Below are 23840 nucleotides of genomic sequence, written 5' to 3'. Positions count from 1 at the left end.
TGTAGATTCGTCCTTTTTTGGCAAACTTTTAACAGGTCACTGATTTGATGGTTATTGGTTACAATTACTACACATGAATTGTCACAACATCTGGAACCTAACAATAGCTAACACCACTATAACTGATTCTTTCAAGTACTGTAGTTTTGTTCAGGGGTACAAAAACAATGATTATGCTTACATAAAAGTTATATAAATCTTTCTGACTGCTTTATTTTGTGATAAAGTGGCATTCAGTGATCGATCCCATTTTCTTCCCTCCAAGTAACAATAATTTTCTAAATCTGTTAGTATTAATTCCAGTTTTGGGTTGGTCACATGGTTTAGAATATTTTAATCAAAAAAAAAATTTCAAATTCAAAGTGCTCACACTATTAACCCGGCACGTCATCACAAAGCAAATCAATTAGAAATAAAAACATGATTGAATGTTTTTACATGACCAAGCAATTATATTTATATATATATATATTAATAATACTATTTATTTTGACTGTATATTGCAGGTTAATGCTATGCATTAAATAAGACCACTGCAATGGTTTCATAAAAAGTCACTAAAACTATTGAACTGACCGATCACATGATGAATGGAAAGCTGATAGTCTTCCAGTGCAAAGCTTAGGAAAAGAGGAATTGCACATGATTAATACGAAACCAACCAACACAGAGCACTTGAAGTGCTCTGATAAAAAAAGTGCATCACATATGTCAGATTCTTTAAAAAGGCTCGACGTTAAACAAAATAGAACATCAATGGCTTAATACTAAACATTAGCGGTTACTTTTTTATCATAATAATGGTGCAACGGTTGCTCAGTCTAAAAATGAAAGGCAGCAAGCAGTAATCCAGAGCACTCGGATCTAATTATCTAATAACATCTACAGCAGAACAGTTAAAAAGGCAACATGATATATAATGCTTTAGCACAAACATGCCATCATCATAGACATCTCTTTTTATAGAAATAAATAGTTGAAATAAACTGTACTCTGTGTTTAAATTATATTTCCATCTCTATAGGACTCTGATACACATTCAATATAAAGCATCTATCATACACAGTATACTGCAAATTCGATACCTTTGAACTCTGGAAGTCACCACACGGGAAACCATTTGCAGGCGGATACCCGTTAAACGCTTCAGGTTATCTCTTTCTTGGTTATATTTCAAATATTTACACCGTTTTGTAATTCCTTTCCTATAGAAACAACATATACACAGTTTTTTTTTTTTAAGTCTTTAGAAGACAAGAGTGCCAGCACACTCGAAAAGTCATTGTGTGGGGTTGTGGGTAAGTTGTCCTATTCCACCTCTGCAACTTCTTTCTTGAAGATGGTCTTGCAGTTTCCATTGCCTCTTTTTGAACAGCCATCCTGAAGTAACCTCAGGCAGTTCATGTGAATACTCATCTCATGCTAATTCAAGCCCTGTAATGTGTTTTAAGACAGGAAGTAGAACGTTGCATCGTAGAAGTGCTCGCCCTGACTAAAGCACTTAGAGTAGACCATTTAGACCGTGTGATTTCAGCTCAGAGGCTGGCCAAGGGGAGCAGAAATGCCTGATGGGTAAGTGGTACAGCACCGAGAGCGGTCGAGACCATTACTTGCATCAATATTATTGCATCAGCATGTTTTGTTTTTTTTAAAGAAACTTGATGAGAATGGCATATTCTAGTTTCTTTGTATGATGGACTTCTAGCTAAAACCATTTAAGTGCTCTAACATTCATTTCCAGACTTTCCTAACCATGGAGTAATATTCCAACAGAAAGCAAAACCTGACATGTCATGTGATCTACTCAAAAGTGCACCAAAAACATAACCGGAAATAAACCTTTTCTCTTTGAAATTTTTTTTTATAAAAATGATTAACCATTAAAAAAAATAAAAAAATTAACCTTGACAAAACATAGCTATGAATATTGAATTCAATCTCAGTTATGCAGAATCATTTAACATTTTCTAGTCTGACTGCACCAGCCTAATATGGCTATTGTTGACATACTTTTACATTTTAAAGGTCTAAGGAACCAAAACCTAACCCACACACTTCCGAAGTGCAGTTCTTATAGATTCTTTGAAGAACCTAAAGTGACACCTGTATATATTTGTTTTCACCCCTTCTATACAATTGTGCAGTGTGTACATTCAGAACTCAGAATCCAAATTCTCCATTCAGTGGTGTCCACCTTTAGAACATGGACAGTACCATCTGAAATCAAAAGAGCAGATGGGGAAGTGATCTATTCAGCCCCACCAGCCTGAGTTCCATATAATTTCATCAGAAGTTTGAACGGTAAGAGATGGAGTCGTTGACATCTGAGGTGAAACAGTAGGCGGAGATTGGGGCGACAGCACCATGAGCATGTCTCTATCCCTCACTACATGAATTTGCTCTTCGATTCCCTTTAGATAAGTGCACACCTTTTAGGGTATGACTTAATACCATTTAGGCTCCACTGATTCACTAATGGCACATTGGGAATGATCAAAATTCAACCTCGAAAACAAAATGTCGAAGCTATGGATGGCACATTATGGAGAAGGCATTGGAAATCAGTCTGGAACAAAAGATCCAATGATGAGAAATAATCTCTTGCCAGAGAGACCCTGGTCATGGAAATACGGCTAAAGGATTGGAGGGTCTGACACGAATGAGGCAGCGGAGCTTGCGTTTATTGGCTTCTTCGTTCGGTCTGAACTCGTACTTATGGACACAAGATAGCTGCAAGTAATAGTAGTTTCTATGGAGACACAGCATCCCCTAAAGAAGGGTCTAAGTAAGCCATGTTTGAAGCTGGTGATCATGTTATGTTGAAGCTGTCCAAGTAATATGGCTGGCCGAAGCATCCAGACGACTAATGAACTAATGCGTCTCTTTGCTGAACGTCGGGGAAGCAATCGAGCTGATCACACAAACACACACTCCCCCATTAATAACTTACCCATGTGCATTTTAAATTTGTGCTGTTAGGATTTCACATTGATTGTATGTTTCAGGTCAATCTGGAATACAAGACTGTTCCCTCCTGCAGATCTGTGCTCTGAAGAGAGACGTCATTCTCTGAGATCTTATTAAAGTTTAGTGCGTTTGGCAAGTAGGAGAAAAATCCTTAGTCTGTAATCGTAACTGGTTTTGAATTGAGTCTGACTGTTGGAATGGGATCCAAGGCAAGTAATCATGCCTTCTCGTAGAGTTTGTTACGTATTATCTTTATAATTTCCACTATTTAGTTGCGTCGTGTCAAAGCTAACAGATGGCGCCCGTCTTGGTGTGGTAGACTGGTGTTTAGAGTTCAAACTGAAGTGGAAGTGTTTGATTCTTCCTTGTTTCATCAAGGAGAGAATGACTCGATCAGGTTGAAATATTTGGTGAACCTTCATGTGGCTCTGGCCTTGACACAGCAGAGTTAGCATAAGCCATCTGCTTTCACATGGAGGATTTTGGAGAAACCAGGTCTTTTCTTGAGTGCCTGAGAGAAGAAGGCAGAAAGGATATGAATGAACAGGTGTTATATTTCTGGAAATATGAATGTCGTAAAATTGTAATTTGTTGAAAACGTCTCGGGCTATGAACGTAACCCTGGTTCCTTGAGAGGGAATGAGATGCTGGGTCATGACGTATGACACTTTGGGAATGCCCCCAGCGTGACCAGTGCCTGAAGCACGTGTGCAAACATGCCAATTTAAATTGGCCACGGTAGAGGATGAGGACCCATAAAATACGTCATCAGCTTTAGGTTGTCTGAAGTAAGACACGGTAGGTATGCCTGGAGTATGGCAGGGGGATGCAGAAACTTGTAGTACATGCTTGGTATTCAAGCACAACAGACAAACGGTCTTACTGAAGACAGCAAAAGCTGATGACGTATTGTATGGGCGCTCCTTTTATAGCACATACCAGTGCACCAAGTGACGTCATCCTCTACTGTGACCAATTAAATTGGCGTGTTTGCACACGTGCTTCAGGCACCGGTCACACTGGGGGTGTCCCCAAAGTGTCATTACATCATGACGCAGAGTTGAGTTCTCTTGAAAGACAACTGCACTTATAGCATATCATTATAATTTAAAAATGCACTACAGAAGATGGTAAAAATTAACAAAATTACAAAGAGTAATAGTCGGTTTGATTTTGCGGGACATTTCAGGATGTCACCTAACATAAAAAACAACAACAATGGCAGTGTTGTTATTGTTAATAAAACTAAAGCTACTAAAAATTGATTTCGGTAATTGAAATAACCTGAAAAATTAGTAAGAAAATATAAAGATAAAAGCTAATTCAAAATATTATTAAATACTATAATAGTATATAAACAACACCAAAATAACACTGAACAATGCAAAAGTAACTTGCAATTTTATGTTTCAACCACAGCTGGCGATAGAGAGGCCAAAGTTCCATAGTGCATTGTTAAATTTAAATTAAAAAAAAAAAAAAAAATATATATATATATATATATATATATATATATATATATATATATATATATATATATATATATATATATATATGTATATATATATATAGCTGTGAGCAGCTATTACGGGCCCAAGCCGGTGGCACCGCAACCCCGGTGCCTTTAGTTACCTAAAGGCAACGGGGTGGCGGTGCCGCCGGCTTTGGCCCTTCATCGCTGCTCGCAGCTATATTTATATATATATATATATATATATATATATATATATATTTTGAATTTAAATTTAACAATGCAGACAGAAAATATTACTCGTCTTACCTTATTCTGATTTTATGATACACTTAAAATATTCCACAACATTGATTAACGTTTATTAACCCGTTGATTAACCGGTGGTAAAATATTCTCACCGTCACATACCTAGTATATTTTTATATAGATACAATAGGCCTACCTGATTTTGAACACAAGAGGGCAGTATAGCACTATGAATGACATGATGTATTTATTTTTTGGACTAAAAAATTCTGGCTGTTTTTAAACTTAAACAATTATTAAATTGAAAAAAAAAAGAATAAAATGGGTTTAGCTCTGATATTTGTATAATTTTATATAGAAATAAATGGTGTATAATTACATTTTTAGAAGATATGAGGCTTTTAGTGTTTCCTTTTTTGACATTACTTTAATCCCTTGCCATAGCAAAACCGTTTGAGATATTTATTATCGGTTTACAATTTAGCATCTTTAATGTATTTTCATCATGTTGAAAAAGTTTGGTGGGAATAAAATAAACCACTTAAGAGGAGTGGGTAAAAATTCAGAGGCTGATTTTGCAAAGAAATCCACATTCAAACCAAAATATCTGACTTCCTGTTGGTTGGAGCTAATTACTGAAAATTAGAAAATTGTCCGGCTCGATGAGACCAATATGTGTACTGATTTTTGTGACTGTACATAAAATTAACCCCCTCACTTTTGTCAAAAGCATTTTGAAAGTGACACACTTCCTGCTACCAGTTGGTGGCGCTATAACTTTGACTCACAATAGTTACATCCATGTGATCGGCCTCTTACCACGAACACACTGCTGAAGTTTCATCAAGATCAGTTAATGTGTGCAGAAGTTATACCACTTCGTGTTTCTCTTTTCTCGCCATAAATTCGTGTCCCCGCCATGGCCAAACCATTGGAGATATCAAAAATCAGTCTGCAATTTAGCATCCTCAATGTCTTGACTTCATGCAGACCGAGTTTGGAGGCGATTGGATGAATTCTCTAGGAAGAGGACATCAAATTCCACAGCATGCGTTTTTCAAACAACCCATAATAGCCGACTTCCTGTTGGGCTGGCGTAAAACTTGACAGAGGGAAAGTTGTTCGGCCCGATGAGATCTATATGTGTACTGAGTTTCATATTAATTCATGCAAGCGTGTTTGATATATGGACCAAGTTTTCAGACCCCGTTCAAGGGGGCGCTGTTGAGCCCCCCTGCCACGCCCGTTTCTGAAACTTTTCATATGTCTACTGGCTAATAAGTGTGATGTGTCTGTCGAGTTTCATCCAATTTCAAGCATGCTATGAGTCTCAAAAGCATCTGAAAAGAATATTAAATTTTGATGCGTTGCCACGGCAACAGTATCTAAGATATCAATAGGGATGGGAACCGAGAACCGGTTCTTCTTCAGAACCGGTGCCCAGTGAATCGATTCCTTGGAACCGTTAGTATGCCTGCTTAACGATTCCGCTTATCGGTTCCGCTCGTTCAAATGTGACACGACGTCACACACGTGCTGCGTTGTTTTGGTTCAGAACGTAGCAAACACTATGAGCAAACATGGCATCGAGGCAGAAGCGCTCTGACCGCGTCCTAACTACATGCGACGCGACGGCGCGACACGCGATAAAAAGTATAATTTTCCATGTTAATCAAAGTTTAACCAGCCGCGACACGCGACGATTCTGTTTGAAACGGATCCTATTTTACTGCGACGTCGCGCTGGAACAACAATCTCAAAGTGTGGCAATGATAATATCAGGTACTATTTTTGTGCTTTATTTAATGTTAAAAGCGTGTATAAAGTGACTGAATATCATTTAGTGCTCCCAGCTTTGTAGCTGTAAAAACAACAATGGATAAGTCACATCAGATCTTGAAATTAAACAAATGGAAACAAAAACGTTCAAAATGTGAAGAAAACCCGTGTATTATTTGACAAAGATTGTTTTAGTAACTCAATAGCCTAATCCAAATGAGCACTGTTAATATTCCAAAAGACACAAGCTCTTCCTAAACTGTTTTCAGTCTGTGTTTTTAGTTTTTATGGCACATAAATGGCAGTTTTATTTATTTTTTTGTCCGGACCAATGAATGTGAAAATTGTCAATTTCCTAATCCTAAGGCACTCTTCTTGATAAACTTTCAAGGCACACACTAGTGTGCCATGGCATACTGGTTGAGAAACACTGCCCTAGGCTATAGGTCCCTGGACTTTACTTTGAGAAGTAGCTCACCTACTTTTAGGTTTGTTCTGAGGTTGCTACACATAATTTGTGTATACTCTGTGCTGTGTCTTCTGATCAGATATTAAAGCGAGTTAATACAAACAAATTTGTACTTATTCCCTCACCCAATAAGAATCGATAAGAGAATCGATAAGGAATCGGATCGATAAGCAATATCGATAATGGAATCGGAATCGTTAAATTCTTATCAATTCCCATCCCTAGATATCAATAATACTTTCACAGGTCTACATCTGCCGTGTGTTTACATTATACACATAAAGTTTGAAGCAAATCGGGTAAAAATAAGAGGGTGATTTCAAAGCATTTTGAAAGTGACACACTTCCTGCTGCCAGTTGGTGGCGCTATAACTTTGACTCACAATAGTTACATCCATGTGATCGGCCTCTTACAATGAACACACTGCTGAAGTTTCATCAAGATCAGTTAATGTATGCAGAAGTTATAATACACTTCCTGTGTCCCATTATTCGCCATAAATTTGTTTCCTCGCCACGGCCAAACCGTTCGAGATATCAAAAATCTGTTCGCAAGAATTCATCCTCAATGTCTTGACTTCATTCACACCGAGTTTGGCGGCGATCGGATGAATTCCCTAGGAGGAGTATTTCACATTCCATTGTATGTGTTTTCCAAACAACGTATAATAACCGACTTCCTGTTGGGCTTTTGTAAAACTTAGAGCATGGAAGTTGTTCGGCCCGATGAGATCTATATGTGTACTGAGTTTCATATTATTACATGCAAGCGTGTTTAATATATGGACCAAGATTTCGGACCCCATTCCAGGGGGCGCTGTCGAGCCCCCCTGCCACGCCCGGGTACCAGCTTAAGTCCGGCCCTGATGGCCGCAGGTTCTGACCTGTGTGCAAAGTTTCGGGAGTTTTTGAGCATGTTAAGGGCCCCAAAAGTGGCAAAAAGGCAAAAAAAAAAAAAAATGAAGAAAAAAATACAAATATAGCTGCGAGCAGCGATTACGGGCCCAAGCCGGTGGCACCGCAACCCCGGTGCCTTTAGTTACCTAAAGGCACCGGGGTGGCGGTACCGCCGGCTTGGGCCCTCCATCGCTGCTCGCAGCTATATTTATATATATATATATATATATATATATATATATATACATACATACATACACACACATACATATATATGTATATATATATATATATATATATATATATATATATATATATATATATATATATATATATATATATATATATATATATATATATTATTGTTCAAAAGTTTGGGGTCAGTAAGATTTTTAATGTTTTTAGGAGAAGTCTCTTCTGCTCACCAAGGCTGCATTTATTGATTAAAAATACAAACAAAAACAGTAATATTGTGAAATATTATTCCAATTTAAAACAGCTGTTTTCAATTTTTAAATATTTTACATAGTAATTAATTTCTGTGATCAAAGTTGAGTTTTCAGCATCATTACTCCAGTCTTCAGTGTCACATGATCCTTCAGAAATCATACTAATATGATGATTGATGCTCAATAAATATTCATTATTATTTTCAATGTTGAAAACAGTTGTGTACAGATTTTTTTTTTCAAAATGCTTTGATGAATGTTAAGTTCAAAAGAACAGCATATATTTCAAATATATATATTTTTAACATTATAAATGTCTTTACTGTAACTGTTGATCAGTTTAACTCATCCTTCATAAATAAAAGTACTGATTTATTTTATTTATTTCCCCCAAAAATAAAATTGTAATTATTACTAACCCAAAACTTTTGAGCGGTAGTGTTTAACGTTACAAAAGCTTTAGATTTCAGATAAATGCTGTTCTTTTGAACTTTCTATTCATCAAAGACTGTACACAACTGTTTTCGACATTTAAAATAATAATGAATGTTTCTTGAGTATCAATCATCATATTAGAATAATTTCTGAAGGATCATGTGACAGTGACGACTGGAGTAATGATGCTGAAAACTCAGCTTTGATCACAGGAATAAATAACAGTTTAAAATATATTAAAATAGAAAGCAGCCGTTTTAAATTGGAATAATATTTTACAATATTACTGTTTTTGTTTGTATTTTTAATCAAATAAATGCAGCCTTGGTGAGCAGAAGAAACTTCTCTGTTATGTGCGCGCCACAGACTGCACGCACGTCCGCTTAGAGTTCCGCCTTTTGCCTTCCGTCAATATTACGTTATTAGAAAAATATTTTTTTAGAGAATCGATTTTTTGACATTTGTGAATCGATTCAGAATCGTCCACGTCCGCATCGCGATGCATCTAAGAATAAATTTTTTCTCCCACCCCTAGATTTCATACAACAGGTTAATAAACAGTTACAATTAAGTCACTTACATTTTAGATTCAATGTTGACTGTTTTTGTTCTGTTTCAGCAGCGAAAATAGTTAAACAAAGATCACGGCAGAACCATCACGTGTTTTCTCATAACTGAACGATTCAGCATTTTTAACGAATCGGTTGACTCAAAGATTGAATGATCAATCCATAAACATCTGTCTTAATCATGATCGACTCATTCGAACGAATCGTTTGAACGAATGAATCAATGACTCGCTTATTAAGATGGATGCCTGGCGACACCTAATGGCGGTTTAGTGTTGTTTAAAAGCATCATTCTTTCCCACATGTGTGTGATTTGTGTGTGCAACATTATCATTATTTTTCTTTCACTATTATATTAGCGATTTAAAAGCACCCACTCGTGTCACACGTCGATTAACCGGTGGGAAAATATCCTCAGACACATACCTAATAAATGTATATTTAAATACAATATTGGCCTACCTGGTAAAAAGTTTTTATACTATTTTGATGTCCTTTTGGACACAAGAGGGCAGTATAGCCCTATGTTTGCTTTTTTGTTGAACCAAATAGCACTAAATAGCCTGTTTTAACTTTTTCATTCTTCTTGAATTGCAAAAACAGAATAAAATGGGTTTAGTTGTGATATTTGTATTCTTTTATATAGAAATAAATGGTATATAATTACATTTTTAGAAGATTTTTAGTGTTTCCTTTTTGGACATTACTTTAATCCCTCGCCATAGCAAAACCATTTGAGATATTTATTATCCATTCACAATTTAGCATATTTAATGTAGTTTCATCATGTTGAAAAAGTTTGGTACGAATAAAATAAATAGTTTAAGAGGAGTGGCTAAAAATTCAGAGGCTGATTTTGCAAAAAAATTCACATTCAGACCAAAATATCTGACTTCCTGATGGCCAGAGCTATTGAATGTAAATTAGAAAGTTGTCCGGCTTGATGAGAACAATATACAAACTGTTTTTTCTTTACTGTAGTTAAAACTAACCCCCCCACTTTTGTCAAAAGCATGTTGAAAGTGACACACTTCCTGCTGCCAGTTGGTGGCGCTATAACTTTGACTCACAATAGCTACATCCATCTGATCGGCCTCTTACCACGAACACACTGCTGAAGTTTCATCAAGATCAGTTAATGTATGCAGAAGTTATTCCACTTCCGTGTTTCTCTTTTCTCGCCATAAATTCGATTCCTCGCCACAGCCAAACCGTTCGAGATATCAAAAATCCGTCCGCAATTTAGCATCCTCAAAGTCTTGACTACATGCACACCGAGTTTGAAGGGGACACGGTGAATTTTCTAGGAGGAGTATTTCACATTCCACAGCAAGCGTTTTCCAAACAACCCATAATAGCCGACTTCCTGTTGGGCTGGCGTAAAACTTGACCGGGGTAAAGTTGTTCGGCCCGATGAGATCTATATGTGTACCGAGTTTCATATTAATTCATGCGAGCGTGTTTGATATATGGATCAAGTTTTAGAACCCCGTTCAAGGGGGCGCTGTTGAGCCCCCCAGCCACGCCCGGGTACCAGCTTCAGCCCGGCCCTGATGGCCGTGGGTTCTGACCTGTGTGCAAAGTTTCAAGAGTTTTTGAGCACGTTAAGGACCCCAAAAGCCCCTGAAACCTTGATTAACAATATAAAAGCAATAGTCAAATCCCCCCCTCCCCTCACACACACACAGACACAGAGAGAGGGAGAGAAAATTCTTCAGAAAATCCACATTCAAACCAAAATATCTCTCTTCCTGTTGGTCGGAGATGGTTCATGTAAATTAGAAAGTTGTCCGTCTTGATGAGAACAATACACATACCAAGTTTTGTGATTCTAGGAAAAACTAAGCCCCCATTTTTGACTAAAGGTGGCGCTACTGAGCCATTCCACCACGCCCGTTTCTGAAACTTTGCACATGTCTACGGGCTAATAAATGTGATGTGTCTGTTGAGTTTCATGCAATTTCAAGTATGTTAAGAGTCTCAAAAGCATCAAAAAATAATATTAAAGTTTGATGCGTTGCCACGGCAACAGTATCTAAGATATCAATAATCCTTTCACAGGTTTACATCTGCCGTGTGTCTACATTGTACGCATAAAGTTTGAAGCAAATCGGGTAAAAATAAGACACTGATTTCAAAGCATTTTGAAAGTGATGTACTTCCTGCTGCCTGTTGGTGGCGCTATAACTTTGACTCACAATAGTCACATCCATGTGATCGGCCTCTTACAACGAACACACTGCTGAAGTTTCATCAAGATCAGTTAATGTATGCAGAAGTTATAACACACTTCCTGTTTCATTTTTTCGCCATAAATTTGTTTCCTCGCCACGGCCAAACCGTTCGAGATATCAAAAATCCGTCCGCAATTTAGCATCCTCAATGTCTTGACTTCATGCACACCGAGTTTGGAGGCGAATCGATGAATTCCCTAGGAGGAGTACATTAAATTCCACAGCATGCGTTTCCAAACAACGCTAAATAGCCAACTTCCTGTTTGGCTGGCGTAAAACTTAGAGCACGAAAGTTGTTCGGCCCAATGAGATCTATATGTGTACCGAGTTTCATATTATTACATGCAAGCGTGTTTGATTTATGGACACGTGTTTGGATCCCGTTCCAGGGGGCGCTGTCGAGCCCCCCTGCCACGCCCGGGTACCAGCTTCAGTCCGGCCCTGATGGCCGCGGGTTCTGACGTGTGTGCAAAATTTCAAGAGTTTTCGAGCATGTTAAGGGCCCCAAAAGTGCCCGAAAGGTTGACAAAATAATAATAATAATAATAATAATAAATATAGCTGCGAGCAGCGATTACGGGCCCAAGCCGGTGGCACCGCAACCCCGGTGCCTTTAGTTACCTAAAGGCACCGGGGTGGCGGTACCGCCGGCTTGGGCCCTCCATCGCTGCTCGCAGCTATATTTATATATATATATATATATATATATATATATATATATATATATATATATATATATATATATATACATACATACATACATACATACATACACACACATACATATATATGTATATATATATATATATATATATATATATATATATATATATATATATATATATATATATATATTATTGTTCAAAAGTTTGGGGTCAGTAAGATTTTTAATGTTTTTAGGAGAAGTCTCTTCTGCTCACCAAGGCTGCATTTATTGATTAAAAATACAAACAAAAACAGTAATATTGTGAAATATTATTCCAATTTAAAACAGCTGTTTTCAATTTTTAAATATTTTACATAGTAATTCATTTCTGTGATCAAAGTTGAGTTTTCAGCATCATTACTCCAGTCTTCAGTGTCACATGATCCTTCAGAAATCATACTAATATGATGATTGATGCTCAATAAATATTCATTATTATTTTCAATGTTGAAAACAGTTGTGTACAGATTTTTTTTTTCAAAATGCTTTGATGAATGTTAAGTTCAAAAGAACAGCATATATTTCAAATATATATATTTTTAACATTATAAATGTCTTTACTGTAACTGTTGATCAGTTTAACTCATCCTTCATAAATAAAAGTACTGATTTATTTTATTTATTTCCCCCAAAAATAAAATTGTAATTATTACTAACCCAAAACTTTTGAGCGGTAGTGTTTAACGTTACAAAAGCTTTAGATTTCAGATAAATGCTGTTCTTTTGAACTTTCTATTCATCAAAGACTGTACACAACTGTTTTCGACATTTAAAATAATAATGAATGTTTCTTGAGTATCAATCATCATATTAGAATAATTTCTGAAGGATCATGTGACAGTGACGACTGGAGTAATGATGCTGAAAACTCAGCTTTGATCACAGGAATAAATAACAGTTTAAAATATATTAAAATAGAAAGCAGCCGTTTTAAATTGGAATAATATTTTACAATATTACTGTTTTTGTTTGTATTTTTAATCAAATAAATGCAGCCTTGGTGAGCAGAAGAAACTTCTCTGTTATGTGCGCGCCACAGACTGCACGCACGTCCGCTTAGAGTTCCGCCTTTTGCCTTCCGTCAATATTACGTTATTAGAAAAATATTTTTTTAGAGAATCGATTTTATGACATTTGTGAATCGATTCAGAATCGTCCACGTCCGCATCGCGATGCATCTAAGAATACATTTTTTCTCCCACCCCTAGATTTCATACAACAGGTTAATAAACAGTTACAATTAAGTCACTTACATTTTAGATTCAATGTTGACTGTTTTTGTTCTGTTTCAGCAGCGAAAATAGTTAAACAAAGATCACGGCAGAACCATCACGTGTTTTCTCATAACTGAACGATTCAGCATTTTTAACGAATCGGTTGACTCAAAGATTGAATGATCAATCCATAAACATCTGTCTTAATCATGATCGACTCATTCGAACGAATCGTTTGAACGAATGAATCAATGACTCGCTTATTAAGATGGATGCCTGGCGACACCTAATGGCGGTTTAGTGTTGTTTAAAAGCATCATTCTTTCCCACATGTGTGTGATTTGTGTGTGCAACATTATCATTATTTTTCTTTCACTATTATATTAGCGATTTAAAAGCACCCACTCGTGTCACACGTCGATTAACCGGTGGGAAAATATCCTCAGACACATACCTAATAAATGTATATTTAAATACAATATTGGCCTACCTGGTAAAAAGTTTTATATACTATTTTGATGTCCTTTTGGACACAAGAGGGCAGTATAGCCCTATGTTTGCTTTTTTGTTGAACCAAATAGCACTAAATAGCCTGTTTTAACTTTTTCATTCTTCTTGAATTGCAAAAACAGAATAAAATGGGTTTAGTTGTGATATTTGTATTCTTTTATATAGAAATAAATGGTATATAATTACATTTTTAGAAGATTTTTAGTGTTTCCTTTTTGGACATTACTTTAATCCCTCGCCATAGCAAAACCATTTGAGATATTTATTATCCATTCACAATTTAGCATATTTAATGTAGTTTCATCATGTTGAAAAAGTTTGGTACGAATAAAATAAATAGTTTAAGAGGAGTGGCTAAAAATTCAGAGGCTGATTTTGCAAAAAAATTCACATTCAGACCAAAATATCTGACTTCCTGATGGCCAGAGCTATTGAATGTAAATTAGAAAGTTGTCCGGCTTGATGAGAACAATATACAAACTGTTTTTTCTTTACTGTAGTTAAAACTAACCCCCCCACTTTTGTCAAAAGCATGTTGAAAGTGACACACTTCCTGCTGCCAGTTGGTGGCGCTATAACTTTGACTCACAATAGCTACATCCATCTGATCGGCCTCTTACCACGAACACACTGCTGAAGTTTCATCAAGATCAGTTAATGTATGCAGAAGTTATTCCACTTCCGTGTTTCTCTTTTCTCGCCATAAATTCGATTCCTCGCCACAGCCAAACCGTTCGAGATATCAAAAATCCGTCCGCAATTTAGCATCCTCAAAGTCTTGACTACATGCACACCGAGTTTGAAGGGGACACGGTGAATTTTCTAGGAGGAGTATTTCACATTCCACAGCAAGCGTTTTCCAAACAACCCATAATAGCCGACTTCCTGTTGGGCTGGCGTAAAACTTGACCGGGGTAAAGTTGTTCGGCCCGATGAGATCTATATGTGTACCGAGTTTCATATTAATTCATGCGAGCGTGTTTGATATATGGATCAAGTTTTAGAACCCCGTTCAAGGGGGCGCTGTTGAGCCCCCCAGCCACGCCCGGGTACCAGCTTCAGCCCGGCCCTGATGGCCGTGGGTTCTGACCTGTGTGCAAAGTTTCAAGAGTTTTTGAGCACGTTAAGGACCCCAAAAGCCCCTGAAACCTTGATTAACAATATAAAAGCAATAGTCAAATCTCCCCCTCCCCTCACACACACACAGACACAGAGAGAGGGAGAGAAAATTCTTCAGAAAATCCACATTCAAACCAAAATATCTCTCTTCCTGTTGGTCGGAGATGGTTCATGTAAATTAGAAAGTTGTCCGTCTTGATGAGAACAATACACATACCAAGTTTTGTGATTCTAGGAAAAACTAAGCCCCCATTTTTGACTAAAGGTGGCGCTACTGAGCCATTCCACCACGCCCGTTTCTGAAACTTTGCACATGTCTACGGGCTAATAAATGTGATGTGTCTGTTGAGTTTCATGCAATTTCAAGTATGTTAAGAGTCTCAAAAGCATCAAAAAATAATATTAAAGTTTGATGCGTTGCCACGGCAACAGTATCTAAGATATCAATAATCCTTTCACAGGTTTACATCTGCCGTGTGTCTACATTGTACGCATAAAGTTTGAAGCAAATCGGGTAAAAATAAGACACTGATTTCAAAGCATTTTGAAAGTGATGTACTTCCTGCTGCCTGTTGGTGGCGCTATAACTTTGACTCACAATAGTCACATCCATGTGATCGGCCTCTTACAACGAACACACTGCTGAAGTTTCATCAAGATCAGTTAATGTATGCAGAAGTTATAACACACTTCCTGTTTCATTTTTTCGCCATAAATTTGTTTCCTCGCCACGGCCAAACCGTTCGAGATATCAAAAATCCGTCCGCAATTTAGCATCCTCAATGTCTTGACTTCATGCACACCGAGTTTGGAGGCGAATCGATGAATTCCCTAGGAGGAGTATATTAAATTCCACAGCATGCGTTTCCAAACAACGCTAAATAGCCAACTTCCTGTTTGGCTGGCGTAAAACTTAGAGCACGAAAGTTGTTCGGCCCAATGAGATCTATATGTGTACCGAGTTTCATATTATTACATGCAAGCGTGTTTGATTTATGGACACGTGTTTGGATCCCGTTCCAGGGGGCGCTGTCGAGCCCCCCTGCCACGCCCGGGTACCAGCTTCAGTCCGGCCCTGATGGCCGCGGGTTCTGACGTGTGTGCAAAATTTCAAGAGTTTTCGAGCATGTTAAGGGCCCCAAAAGTGCCCGAAAGGTTGACAAAATAATAATAATAATAATAATAATAATAATCCTACCGAAAACAATAGGGCCTTCGCCCTTTCAGGGCTTGGGCCCTAAATATAGCTGCGAGCAGCGATTACGGGCCCAAGCCGGTGGCACCGCAACCCCGGCGCCTTTAGTTATCTAAAGGCACCGGGGTGGCGGTGGCGCCGGCTTTGGCCCTTCATCGCTGCTCGCAGCTATATTTATATATATATATATATATATATATATAAATATATATATATATATATATATATATTTAAATAATATATAATATATATAATATATTATATATAAAATATTTATATAATATAAATTCAAAGCATTTAGAAAGTGACACACTTCCTGCTGCCAGTTGATGGCGCTATAACTTTGTCTCACAATAGTCACATCCATGTGATCGGCCTCTTACAACGAACACACTGCTGAAGTTTCATCAAGATCAGTTAATGTATGCTGAAGTTATAACACACTTCCGGTTTCCATTATTCGCCATAAATTCGTTGGGCTGGTGTATGTATATATATATATATATATATATATATATATATATATATATACATAAAAGACAGAAAATATTACTTGTCTTACCTTATTCTGAATTTATGATACACTCAAAATATTCCACAACATTGATTAACCCGTTTATTAACCCGTTGATTAACCGGTGGTAAAATATTCTCACCGTCACATACCTAGTATATTTTTATATAGAGACAATAGGCCTACCTGATTTTGAACTCAAGAGGGCAGTATAGCACTATGTATGACATGATTTATTTATTTTTTGGACTAAAAAAAACCATTCTGGCTGTTTTTAAACTTAAAAAATTATTAAATAAAAAAATAAAATAAAATGGGTTTAGTTCTGATATTTGTATAATTTTATATAGAAATAAATGGTGTATAATTAAATTTTTAGAAGATACGAGGGTTTTAGTGTTTCCATTTTTTGACATTACTTTAATCCCTCGCCATAGCAAAACCGTTTGAGATATGTATTATCCGTTCACAATTTAGCATCTTTAATGTATTTTCATCATGTTGAAAAAGTTTGGTGTGAATAAAATAAACCACCTAGCAGGAGTGGGTAAAAATTCAGAGGCTGATTTTGCAAAGAAATCCACATTCAAACCAAAATATCTGACTTCCTGTTGCTCGGAGCTAATGACTGTAAATTAGAAAATTGTCCTGCTCGATGAGACCAATATGCGTAGGGGAGAGGCGGGACGATTGAAACGCGGGACGGATGAAACACTGAGATTTCCTTGAAAACCACTCACGTCATGTACGTCAAATTTCGTCAGCACGTACAGCACGCAATGCCTAACATACCCGCGAAAACATTTCTTCTTTACGTCGTGTCGTTTTGGAGTTAAAGCCGCAAAGCTGTTTTTGAATGCGGTGAGTGAATTATTTCGTGCGGTACTTTTTTTGGACTGACAAGTTGGATTTATTGTTTCATGTGCCATTGTAATGATAATACGGCAGGTGTATTAGTACTGCAACACACCCTTAAGTGGGCAATATTAGAGTTTTTTAGTTTAAGAGCAATAGAGGTTTAAATGACAGGATGCGCTGTCGGGACGGTTGAAACAGTGTTTCAACCGTCCCGACCGCGCGTCCTGCACGTTAAACCTGGTCATAGCCTATACTGTTCATAGATTCATATACTGTTTCTAGACTTGTGTTTCTTTTAATGCAAATTAATTTTCAATTACGCAACACATGCTATCTCTGTAATAATCATCAATTGTCCAATCTTTAATATTCAATAAATTTCATTTATCGTCTTCTGGTTGGCCTCGTTTTCTTCATAATAACAGGCTATTCAACTAGCAAACACTCAATATGACTCAAGGAAGAAATGTAAGAAAATTAATTGTAAACTGATTTGTCTGTCTTCGTCAAAATAGCCTGTTAGAAAGATTACAAAATGCGCATAGGCTTATCGCCTATTGTTTATTGGGCGACAGAACAAAAATGGTTAATATGAACCTTTAAATGAAAATAAATTACAAAATATGTTTGTAACAATATGTACATAAGTTATTTGTCAGGTGTTGTTCACAAAAATAAGCATTAGATGAATAGTTGCCATTTAAACTGTTATGTTTCATCCGTCCCACCCCTGTGTTTCAACCGTCCCGCACAGGCGGGACGATTGAAACAAAGCACAACTCCCGTTCAAAGTCATATTTTACTTAAATCATTCTATATTTGTACCGAATAACACATGATACTAAGAGAACACATATGTGAGTTGTTAATCACAAAAAAATAAAAAATCTATCTGTAACCTTATCTTAGAAAACGACATTTATCTGAAAAGTGTTTCAACTGTCCCGCCTCTCCCCTACTGATTTTTGTAACTGTGGGTAAAAGTAACCCCCCCACACTTTTGTCAAAAGCATTTTGAAAGTGACACACTTCCTGCTACCAGTTGGTGGCGCTATAACTTTGACTCACAATAGTTATATCCATCTGATTGGCCTCTTACCACGAACACACTGCTGAAGTTTCATCAAGATCAGTTAATGTGTGCAGAAGTTATAACACTTCGTGTTTCTCTTTTCTCGCCATAAATTCGTGTCCTCGCCACGGCCAAACCGTTCGAGATATCAAAAATCCATCCGCAATTTAGCATCCTCAATGTCTTGACTTCACGCTGACCGAGTTTGGAGGCGATTGGATGAATTCTCTAGGATGAGTACATCAAATTCCACAGCATGCGTTTTTCAAACAACCCACAATAGTCGACTTCCTGTTGGGCGGAGCTAATAACTTAGAGTGCGGAAGTTGTTCGGCCCGATGAGATCTATATGTGTACCGAGTTTCATATTAATTCATGCAAGCGTGTTTGATATATGGACCAAGTTTTCAGACCGTGTTCAAGGGGGCGCTGTTGAGCCCCCCTGCCACACCCGGGTACCAGCTTCAGCCTGTCCCTGATGACCGTGGGTTCTGACCTGTGTGAAAAGTTTCAAGAGTTTTTGAGCACGTTAAGGGCCCCAAAAGCCCCTGAAACCTTGAAAAACAAAGATTAAATGGAATAGACAAATCCCCCCCACCCCCTCCACACACACACACACACACACACACAGAGAGAGAGAGAAAATTCTCCAGAAAATCCACATTCAAACCAAAATATCTGACTTCCTGTTGGTCTGAGCTAATGACAATAAATTACAAAGTTGTCCGGCCTGATGAGAACAATATACGTACCAAGTTTTGCGATTCTAGGAAAAACTAAGCCCCCATTTTTGGCTAAAGGTGGCGCTACTGAGCCATTCCACCACGCCCATTTCTGAAACTTTGCACATGTCTACTGGATAATAAATGTGATGTGTCTGTCGAGTTTCATGCAATTTCAAGTATGTTAAGAGTCTCAAAAGCTTAAAAAAAGAATATTAAAGTTTGAAGCATTGCCACGGCAACAGTATCTAAGATATCAATAATCCTTTCACAGGTCTACATCTGCCGTGTGTCTACATTATACACATAAAGTTTGAAGCAAATCGGGTAAAAATAAGAGAGTGATTTCAAAGCATTTTGAAAGTGACAAACTTCCTGCTGCCAGTTGGTGGCGCTATAACTTTGACTCACAATAGTCACATCCATGTGATCGGCCTCTTACAACGAACACACTGCTGAAGTTTCATCAAGATCAGTTAATGTATGCAGAAGTTATAACACACTTCCTGTTTCCATTATTCGCCATAAATTCGTTTCCTCGCCACGGCCAAACCGTTCGAGATATCAAAAATCCGTTCGCAATTTAGCATCCTCAATGTCTTGACTTCATGCTGACCGAGTTTGGAGGTGAATGGATGAATTTCCTAGAAGGAGTACATCAAAATCCACAGCATGCGTTTCCAAACAACCCATAATAGCCGACTTCCTGTTGGGCTGGCGTAAAAAGTAAAAGTACGAAAGTTGTTCCGCCCGATGAGATCTATATGTGTACTGAGTTTCATATTATTACATGCAAGCGTGTCTGATTCATGGACCAAGTTTTCGGACTTCGTTCAAGGGGGCGCTGTTGAGCCCCCCTGCCACGCCCGGGTACCAGCTTCAGCCCGGCCCTGATGGCCGCGGGTTCTGACCCGTGTGCAAAGTTTCAAGAGTTTTCGAGCACGTTAAGGGCCCCAAAAGTGCCCGAAAGGTTGACAAAAAAATAATAATAATAAAATATAGCTGCGAGCAGCGATTACGGGCCCAAGCCGGTGGCACCGCAACCCCGGTGCCTTTAGTTACCTAAAGGCACCGGGGTGGCGGTACCGCCGGCTTTGGCCCTCCATCGCTGCTCGCAGCTATATTTATATATATATATACATACATACATACACACACATACATATATATGTATATATATATATATATATATATATATATTATTGTTCAAAAGTTTGGGGTCAGTAAGATTTTTAATGTTTTTAGGAGAAGTCTCTTCTGCTCACCAAGGCTGCATTTATTGATTAAAAATACAAACAAAAACAGTAATATTGTGAAATATTATTCCAATTTAAAACAGCTGTTTTCAATTTTTAAATATTTTACATAGTAATTCATTTCTGTGATCAAAATTGAGTTTTCAGCATCATTACTCCAGTCTTCAGTGTCACATGATCCTTCAGAAATCATACTAATATGATGATTGATGCTCAATAAATATTCTTTATTATTTTCAATGTTGAAAACAGTTGTGTACAGATTTTTTTTTTTTTCAAAATGCTTTGATGAATGTAAAGTTCAAAAGAACAGCATATATTTCAAATATATATATTTTTAACATTATAAATGTCTTTACTGTAACTGTTGATCAGTTTAACTCATCCTTCATAAATAAAAGTACTGATTTATTTTATTTATTTCCCCAAAAAATAAAATTTTAATTATTACTAACCCAAAACTTTTGAGCGGTAGTGTTTAACGTTACAAAAGCTTTAGATTTCAGATAAATGCTGTTCTTTTGAACTTTCTATTCATCAAAGACTGTACACAACTGTTTTCGACATTTAAAATAATAATGAATGTTTCTTGAGTATCAATCATCATATTAGAATAATTTCTGAAGGATCATGTGACAGTGACGACTGGAGTAATGATGCTGAAAACTCAGCTTTGATCACAGGAATAAATAACAGTTTAAAATATATTAAAATAGAAAGCAGCTGTTTTAAATTGGAATAATATTTTACAATATTACTGTTTTTGTTTGTATTTTTAATCAAATAAATGCAGCCTTGGTGAGCAGAAGAAACTTCTCTGTTATGTGCGCGCCACAGACTGCACGCACGTCCGCTTAGAGTTCCGCCTTTTGCCTTCCGTCAATATTACGTCATTAGAAAAATATTTTTTTAGAGAATCGATTTTTTGACATTTGTGAATCGATTCAGAATCGTCCACGTCCGCATCGCGATGCATCTAAGAATAATTTTTTTCTCCCACCCCTAGATTTCATACAACAGGTTAATAAACAGTTACAATTAAGTCACTTACATTTTAGATGCAATGTTGACTGTTTTTGTTCTGTTTCAGCAGCGAAAATAGTTAAACAAAGATCACGGCAGAACCATCACGCATCACGTGTTTTCTCATAACTGAACGATTCAGCATTTTTAACGAATCGGTTGACTCAAAGATTGAATGATCAATCCATAAACATCTGTCTTAATCATGATCGACTCATTCGAACGAATCGTTTGAACGAATGAATCAATGACTCGCTTATTAAGATGGATGCCTGGCGACACCTAATGGCGGTTTAGTGTTGTTTAAAAGCATCATTCTTTCCCACATGTGTGTGATTTGTGTGTGCAACATTATCATTATTTTTCTTACACTATTATATTAGCGATTTAAAAGCACCCACTAGTGTCACACGTCGATTAACCGGTGGGAAAATATCCTCAGACACATACCTAATACATGTATATTTAAATACAATATTGGGCTACCTGGTAAAAAGTTTTATATACTATTTTGATGTCCTTTTGGACACAAGAGGGCAGTATAGCCCTATGTTTGCTTTTTTGTTGAACCAAATAGCACTAAATAGCCTGTTTTAACTTTTTCATTCTTCTTGAATTGCAAAAACAGAATAAAATGGGTTTAGTTGTGATATTTGTATACTTTTATATAGAAATAAATGGTATATAATTACATTTTTAGAAGATTTTTAGTGTTTCCTTTTTGGACATTATTTAATCCCTCGCCATAGCAAAACCGTTTGAGATATTTATTATCCATTCACAATTTAGCATATTTAATGTAGTTTCATCATGTTGAAAAAGTTTGGTACGAATAAAATAAATAGTTTAAGAGGAGTGGCTAAAAATTCAGAGGCTGATTTTGCAAAAAAATCCACATTCAGACCAAAATATCTGACTTCCTGATGGCCAGAGCTATTGAATGTAAATTAGAAAGTTGTCCGGCTTGATGAGAACAATATACAAACTATTTTTTCTTTACTGTAGTTAAAACTAACCCCCCCACTTTTGTCAAAAGCATGTTGAAAGTGACACACTTCCTGCTGCCAGTTGGTGGCGCTATAACTTTGACTCACAATAGCTACATCCATCTGATCAGCCTCTTACCACGAACACACTGCTGAAGTTTCATCAAGATCAGTTAATGTATGCAGAAGTTATTCCACTTCCGTGTTTCTCTTTTCTCGCCATAAATTCGATTCCTCGCCACAGCCAAACCGTTCGAGATATCAAAAATCCGTCCGGAATTTAGCATCCTCAATGTCTTGACTACATCCACACCGAGTTTGAAGGGGGCACGGTGAATTTTCTAGGAGGAGTATTTCACATTCCACAGCAAGCGTTTTCCAAACAACCCATAATAGCCGACTTCCTGTTGGGCTGGCGTAAAACTTGACCGGGGTAAAGTTGTTCGGCCCGATGAGATCTATATGTGTACCGAGTTTCATATTAATTCATGCGAGCGTGTTTGATATATGGATCAAGTTTTAGAACCCCGTTCAAGGGGGCGCTGTTGAGCCCCCCAGCCACGCCCGGGTCCCAGCTTCAGCCCGGCCCTGATGGCCGTGGGTTCTGACCTGTGTGCAAAGTTTCAAGAGTTTTTGAGCACGTTAAGGACCCCAAAAGCCCCTGAAACCTTGATTAACAATATAAAAGCAATAGTCAAATCCCCCCCTCCCCTCACACACACACAGACACAGAGAGGGAGAGAAAATTCTTCAGAAAATCCACATTCAAACCAAAATATCTCTCTTCCTGTTGGTCAGAGATGGTTCATGTAAATTAGAAAGTTGTCCGTCTTGATGAGAACAATACACATACCAAGTTTTGTTGCTGTTGATAAAACTAACACCCCCACTTATGACTAAAGGTGGCGCTACTGAGCCCCTCACCACGCCCGTTTCTGAAACTTTGCACATGTCTACTGGATAATAAATGTGATGTGTCTGTCGAGTTTCATGCAATTTCAAGTATGTTAAGAGTCTCAAAAGCATAAAAAAAGAATATTAAAGTTTGATGCGTTGCCACGGCAACAGTATCTAAGATATCAATAATCCTTTCACAGGTTTACATCTGCCGTGTGTCTACATTGTACACATAAAGTTTGAAGCAAA

At 37.3% G+C, this 23840-nt stretch overlaps 1 protein-coding gene across 3 annotated transcripts in view; it reads right to left on the bottom strand.

Moving 5' to 3' along the window:
• Window positions 1–23840, bottom strand: part of fbxo41 (F-box protein 41) — a 78114-nt gene that overhangs the window by 765 nt on the left and 53509 nt on the right. The window contains exons 13-14 of one of the 3 annotated variants that reach the window (XM_084101339.1): window positions 1086–3478; window positions 577–620 (exon numbers count right to left, since the gene is read on the bottom strand). In XM_084101339.1, the coding sequence (XP_083957465.1) occupies window positions 3416–3478 (63 nt within the window). In that variant the 3' untranslated portion in view covers window positions 577–620; window positions 1086–3415. Of the gene's footprint in view, window positions 1–576; window positions 3479–23840 lie in introns of all 3 variants that reach the window. The other 2 variants (XM_084101340.1, XM_084101338.1) reach the window with 2 other exon arrangements.

The sequence above is a fragment of the Abramis brama genome (assembly GCF_963993115.1).
Source record: "Abramis brama genome assembly, chromosome: 2".
Lineage (NCBI taxonomy): Eukaryota > Metazoa > Chordata > Actinopteri > Cypriniformes > Leuciscidae > Abramis > Abramis brama.
The sequence above is the reverse complement of the archived record's forward strand: the minus strand, read 5'-3'. Positions and strand labels throughout refer to the sequence as shown.